Below are 7,322 nucleotides of genomic sequence, written 5' to 3' on the forward strand. Positions count from 1 at the left end.
GTTAAAATTGTGCATCCCTTTAAGGTGTTACAGTATTTGTTTAGCTTTGATTATAATGGATTAGTGCAGACTAGCAATATACTGTAGCATATTGAGTTATTATTAAGATATGATATGAATTCATTCCTTCACAAGGCAGACTATATTGAGTTATTAAACGAGCTTGGTATATTAAAGGATTTGTGTGATCACAATAGGAAATCAACAATACACCTAATAAGTACAATCAAGAACTCAAAATCAATACCTAGTTGTTCCTTAGCTAACAATTTAGACTAATCACAGTAGAGCCCAATAAAACAGACAGACAGACAAACAGAGCAGCATTGATGACAGTCTACGAAAATGCAATTCATCATTTCAGCACATCATCTAGGCTCACCCTATAACCAGCGTTACAATCTGAAAGCCTTTCAATTAGCCACACCCCTTTTCAAAATGTAATCATCCCACCCTCTTTCTGGAAATATGAAGAGCACAATAAAAAAAAAAAAATGTTTGCTTTCGACTATCAGTGTTACACTTGAAACAACCACTGCCAGTTTCTACCTTAGAGAATACCCTAGAAGAAATAAGAGGCTTTCACAGGTGCATCTGCAAAACTGGTTTCATGGAGATAACTAGCATCGGTGTAAGAGATTGTATTCAGCTGAATAAGGCAGGATGTTTATATTCAAACGATAAAGACAATATGAATAATTTAAGCCCAAATCTTCAACTGTAGCTACAGGCTTGTATTACTGTATAAGGGGTTTTGTGCACAATTGACATCATATATTTATTTGGCACTGTACAAAATCAATAGTGTTATTTTGCAGAGAAATAATTCAAACGAGCATCAATAATGAGAACAATGAAACTGATGCTCTATCTAATTCAATTGATTATTTAAATATATAAGTGCTTTTTATTGCCTATATAGGCTTATACGTAATTTATTTTATAAAATATAATTTATCATTTGAAAAGGGTTTTTTTTTTTTAAACAGTACAAGCTATATTACAATAAAACAAAAATCCAAAACAGTTTTGTAATGGGAAACCATTTCCCAATAAATAAAGCCAACCTTATCAATATATACATATCTGCGCAGCAGCTATCAAGACGCACCACATAAATCTGACTAAAGCAAATCAAAAAAAGCAAAATTACTACAACAATGAAGAAAAACATAGGTAGAACACACAAGAACACACATCCATGGCCACGATTACATTAAAAAGAAATATTGAGAGGATTGACACTTGCAACACAGAACCACAGTTTCAAATTCACTTTGATCACCAGTGTTGGACTTTAAGGCTCACATAACAGCCCCTGAAAAACACAAATCACAGTTTCCTCAAGTGACAGCTTCCCTGTGGTGCCATTCACCAGAAACAATAAGTACCGAGCAATCAGCAGCACAACATTTCTCAAGTCTTGGTGCTGCACTTTGCAGCAATCAAGCCCATTAGGAGCATTTCTAACTTACATCGCCAGAGATACTTAAGAGCCCCTTCTTCACCTATCTCCTTCCCCTGTGCCTTTCAGGAGACTGGAAAGCCCTATTCCAGCCTGCTGATAGAGAGGCACTCCTGTCTGCTTGCTGCTTCCCAAAGAAGGAGCTCCACTTTTGCATCCTCAGTTTCAGTACCAAGCCTGTAGTAACAGTCCACCAGTTTTACCTTTTTTGGCCGTTTCCTCCTATGGCTGATGCCATTCTGTTTCTCCTCACTGTCACTTCTCTGGGCTGCCTCTTCATTCATATTGGTATTTTATTTTTTTCAGTAGTTTTTCTTTAGCACGGAGCTCTGCCATTAAACCCTCTCAATTGCACGGTCCACACTGAGTGTGCCACTTACTGGAAGCAGGGGAGGCTGAAGGAGGGGGGCAGAGCAGTAGATGGGAGGGAGGGGGAAGCACAATGATGTTGCCATGGCAGCAGCTGCCACAACTGTTTATATGAATAGGTTGCTAAATTTGATTTAACCAATTGCCATCACGGCTAGGCTGCTTAAAAAATAAATGAAAACCATACACAGGGATCTCAAGGACCAGAAAGGGTTTGTAATGCAAGGATGATAATATCACATATATACATAAATACATAAATAAATAAATAAATAAATGAGGAGGCTTACAAAAAGTGAAACATGGTATGTAAAAATACAAAATTTAAAAACTGTAATATTAAGTCCAACCACGCTACCATATTTAAATATGTACAGTCCCAACTTTCTTCATGCTCATAAAAATAATACTAATGAAATAACAATACTACTACTACAACAATAACTACTACTACTTCTACTTATATGTCTACTAATAATAATAATAATAATAATAATAATAATGTTATAACATTATTAATATACTGTACTACAGTATTGGCATAATTCTATATATTATAATTAGGGGAGCTATAGGATGTTGGGCTGGACAGCATTCTACTTCATTGTTTGTTTGTTTTTTCTTCTTTAGGGATATAGTAGAGTAATACCATACATTTGATTTGTCAGATGTGTAGTGATATCAATAGTGGGTTCACCAGAAAAAAGAATAATATGCAGCATACATGTTGTTCTTTTGTTTTTAAGGATTTATAGCAGAAACTGTTTATGACTGTCTATGCAATTAAAGTATATATCCTTTATTTACAATATTAAGAATTATACTGTATAATACCAAACATAAGCACATACGTTTGTACTTATGTAATAAAAATTCTGTACTTTGTGAAAATTAATTTACTCCTTTGGTTTCATATGCAGTATGAGCCTATGCACCTGTGTCTGAGTATAAGGCTCTGATGGTTGGCGTGCTATTGCAAGGTGTGCCGTTAAATAGAATAAATTATGATAGTGAAATTGATAAAGTACCATAATTAAGCTGTGTCGGTGAATTTAAAAGAGGCTTTCCCTTTTTTCGAATTTTTTTCGAGTTCTGCATATAAGCACATTTTGCTCATGGCTGTGTTTAAAACGATTTTTAGCATTCAGAATAGAATGTTCTTTTTCTAGAATTCTGATGTCATCATACCATCATCACACTATCCGAGTGTGGAGTGTCTAGAGGGGGTAGTCTGTTCCTTGGGTCAAAACACAGCAGGTTTAGGGGCAAACTGAATAATAATTATCGTCTCCTTCCTTATCTCCTGTAATCCCGTTGCAAATCTTGTGCCAAGAAATACTTATCAAACAACCACAACGGCCAATGAAGCGCAATGAGGCTTGTTAAAAACAAATGCCAACCAGATAAAGGGCACAAAGCTACATCAGTGCTATCCCATGATTGTCAAAAGTTCTCAGGAATTTCACAACAGACTTCTCTGAATAATCTCAAAACAGGTTAAGCAAGCCGAACTCTTGGCGTATCACAATCAATAAAGCCTTAGCAGTCTTTAAGATCATAACTTTGAATCCCACTGTTGTAAACTATTTTACACAAAGATACTTCTCCTATAATAATTATAGTCATTATAGCCTTTTTTTATTGAATTGGTTTGGAGATAAGAATTGTATATATTTTTTACAAGACATATTTTGTTTTAACTTTAAATTCATATTAAAGTGAAGCTATTGATACAGATGGTCGCAGAGCTGAAGCACAAAATAGTATGTAGTTCTGTGCAATTATAAAGTACTAGTTTTGCTTTCTATGTTGACAACTCCAAAGGTACATTTATCAATGATGAATAAATAATGATATTCATGTCAGCAAAAGTCTTACAAAGATTGCACTGACATAAAGAAATATGTTGAAAAGACTGTAGTTAATTCCATAAAAATAGGCTACATAAAACTGTATAATATGACAGAACTGTTTATGAAAAAAATATACTATGGCTGGTTTGGAGCCGTGTGGTTTTACTGTAAATGCCAAATCCAGTTTTCCAGACTCAATTCAGGGCAGCAGTGTGGAGTAGTGGTTAGGGCTCTGGACTCTTGACCGGAGGGTTGTGGGTTCAATCCCCAGTGGGGGACACTGCTGTTGTACCCTTGAGCAAGGTACTTTACCTAGATTGCTCCAGTAAAAACCCAACTGTAAAAATGGGAAATTGTATGTAAAATAATGTGATATCTGTATAATGTGAAATAATGTATAATGTGATATCTTGTAACAATTGTAAGTCGCCCTGGATAAGGGCGTCTGCTAAGAAATAAATAATAATAATAATAATTCAGTTTGCTGGGCTATGGGAGGTAACAGCTGCAAGAGCTTGCATTTCAAACAGAGATGATAAAGGTTAGCTAACAAGGTTAGAAAGATCAGATAAGTGATGGGAACCTTCAATAGGGCCAGCCCATAAACATATATTAAAATGAAGGATGTGTTTTCAAACACAGTGACCCTGACCTTCTAGCTGGCCAATGACAATGTCCGTTTCCTCTGGAACATAACAGTCTACTGCTGATCAATTTGCCATCCTTTTCTTTCCTCGTCTGATTAACTATCAGTTAACAAAATATTTAATAGGTCAAACAAAAGAGTTGTACTGTGCCTCACCCCAATTTACTGACTTTTTAGCATCATGATTACCCATGTGACTATCTTGTCCTTTACAAACTAACTACTGTATACAAAATTACTTAATGGTGTTAAACATACCTGTACAATGTATTCATCATCAGAATTCTTTAAAAATGTTTATATAAAATGTTAATCAATTTTCAACCAGGGTATCGTTACAAGGATTACCAGTCTTTCATGACAAGTCAGTTTTGTCTGATCAAAGCTACCAGCTATATAGAGAACCTCCCTATTTTGTACGGATAGACCAACTTGTTACATCTTGGTCTGTTTGAGTAGATCTTCCAGGACCTACAACACCTGCTTTATAGTATCCCTCCCTGCACCTTATAACCATACCTACCAAACTGGTATATCAAACATTATAACATTGCCTATGAAAATCCTGTTTATTCTAGCTTAATTAAAGCTCAATGTAGTCCCTTGTAAAAAAAGCAGACATGATATTAATAAATAAATAGATGGATTTTTGTTTTACAATCCACGAATTGTATAGCTCTGTGTTTCAATGTAAAACAATAGACACGTTAGGAACGTGTTTATAATAACAGAGTTTTAATATTTTATCTCAGGTCTAAAATAAAACAAAAAATTAAATATCCACTGTTTTCGCTGCCAGATGGCAGCTTCCTTTTTCCCAGTGCTGTTAGTCAACACTGTGGGAATTGTTAATTGCGCATCTGTCCCAGGTTTGGTTTGTGTGTGTGTGTGACAGTCAGCTGGGGTTTAGTGCTTGTCCTTAATGAGGAGTTTCCACTGGTTACCTAGAGCTGAACCCCACTGCTGCAGCTGTCTCGCTCCGATAAAGCAGGAACAATACAACAACTATCTGAGGGAAAACAATGGCTTCAGAAATACTACCGATATATTATTGATTGAGAACCAACTTCTGCAGCTGCCAGGACATCAACTTTGTACAATATTTTCAAGTTCACAGCACAAGTTCCAAAACCAAGTCAATTTTCAAACATATGGTACAGTAGAACTAATGGCATTTAATATTAGATTCTAATATCATTCAACTTCCTACCTACTATAAAAGGACAGAAGCTATTGAAGCAAAAACCTATTTTTTCTTAGATATGTATTATAAGAAATATCTAGAGTAAAGTATTGCATTCTAATGGCATTTAATGAATCCTTATGTTTTTGTGATGTAACATCATGCTTTTCTTCGTTCTTGTAGTTTACATGAACTTGATCAACTTTAACAACAGAAGCAGTTCTATACCTATAGCAGTTATTGTATTTCTTGCTCTTATTGTATTACTTGTATTGTAACACTTGAAATGTATTTGCTTACGATTGTAAGTCGCCCTGGATATTAGTAGCCTATTATTCGGACAGTTTTCTACAAACCTGCAAGTCTTGCCATTTAGGGACCAGCAATACATAAAATCAACTAATGAAACTGCAGTTTTCTCTTTCTCAGAAAGTTTCTGAATGGTGGTTGCAGTCTGCAGCACAACACCAGACAATGCTGTTTACTCTTTTTTGATTTATATTAAAAAAATACCTTTCCTTTGACATTACAGTCACTGACTCCAAACTATATGACAAGAGCCAGTGCCTATAACAATTACAAAAAAAACTGAAACTGTCAGGACAATTCAATAGTAGAATTTGGATTCCAGGCCTATGGTATATCATTTACATAAAAACTTGAACAATACCTCTGGGGTGTCAGGGATGTTTTAGCAGGTAAATATCCCAAGCAGTACTTTTGCACAGGAGTGGAAGACTACCTCTTTACAGCAGGAAACTCATACCAAGAGCATAAACAGAAAGAGCTGACAATTGCTGAAGTGATAGGTGGATGACAGATTAGAAATGGATATGAGATAACTATCCAGGTGGATGTCCCTCAGATAGAAAAATAATATGTAGAATAATTTGATATAATACATAATACTAAGAAAAAAGGGGAATACTTTTTCTTTTAAACTTTCTTAGCTTTCATTTTGATGTGTTCTAGGCATCTTGCCAAAAAGAGAGATAAGGAGTTTAGACTTTGTGTTTTAAATGTATAATTGTACTGAATCTTGCAGGTTTGTAACCACGACATGAGAAGGGAGTGAGACTGGCTTGGAAACTACAGCTACACTGATAAGCAAGCCGGCTGGAGGACCAACTTTGACTCCCTAGGTCCAGGTGCAGTGGAGCAGCTAATTTGGTATAGTTATTATGAGCAATAAGAGATATTGTGAGTTTGAAGAAAAAAGAAACTTCAAGGACAGGAGAGCCTTTCTTGGCTTCAGTGAATCTATACAGTTTGTCAGGTTTTTTTTTTTTTTTTAAATGTTGTTTTTTTTTTTTAAATGATGTGTTAATATAACAGAGATAGCTGTGTGTGATATGACAAAGGGGGACTCACACATACCTCAATAGAGATCTTGAAAGTGAATAGCCTATATGGTGAAACAGAGTTGAGTTGAGTAGCGAGCACTTTTTCTCTGTTACAAACTGCAGCATGAGCGAATGCATTCCCAGATGAAAGAGAAGGAAAGAGCTAGGACCTTGAGCCTGACCATTTGGGTTAGTAAGCCTGTGTCTACCTCCTCAGCCAGAGTGGAAGCCCAACTGGAACAGGTTCCCTCTATATTTTTTCTGGGGACCAATATGTATAGAATGACCCATTTATGCCTTTCCAGGAGACCTTGCTGTATAGAAAATAAAACTATATTTAGGTTAGGTAGAATAAAAAACATCAATTTTAGAAAACAGAAATGGTTATGGAAACTTATTCGTTTTTGCAAAACATTGAAGGAATAATGAAAATAATTTCAGACCTGTCTCCTGTCTACACCTA

The 7,322-nt window shown here is 35.5% G+C and overlaps 1 protein-coding gene across 3 annotated transcripts in view; it reads right to left on the reverse strand.

Moving 5' to 3' along the window:
* LOC117408919 (ankyrin-2-like) overlaps nucleotides 1-1,827 on the reverse strand; it is a 162,206-nt gene extending 160,379 nt beyond the window's left edge. For all 3 annotated transcript variants that reach the window (XM_059003009.1, XM_059002984.1, XM_059002978.1), the window contains exon 1: nucleotides 1,669-1,827. In XM_059003009.1, the coding sequence (XP_058858992.1) occupies nucleotides 1,669-1,749 (81 nt within the window). In that variant the 5' untranslated portion in view covers nucleotides 1,750-1,827. The remainder of the gene's footprint in view (nucleotides 1-1,668) is intronic.
* Between the last annotated feature and the right edge of the window lie 5,495 nt (nucleotides 1,828-7,322).

The sequence above is a fragment of the Acipenser ruthenus genome, chromosome 2 (genome assembly GCF_902713425.1).
Source record: "Acipenser ruthenus chromosome 2, fAciRut3.2 maternal haplotype, whole genome shotgun sequence".
NCBI classification, from domain to species: domain Eukaryota; kingdom Metazoa; phylum Chordata; class Actinopteri; order Acipenseriformes; family Acipenseridae; genus Acipenser; species Acipenser ruthenus.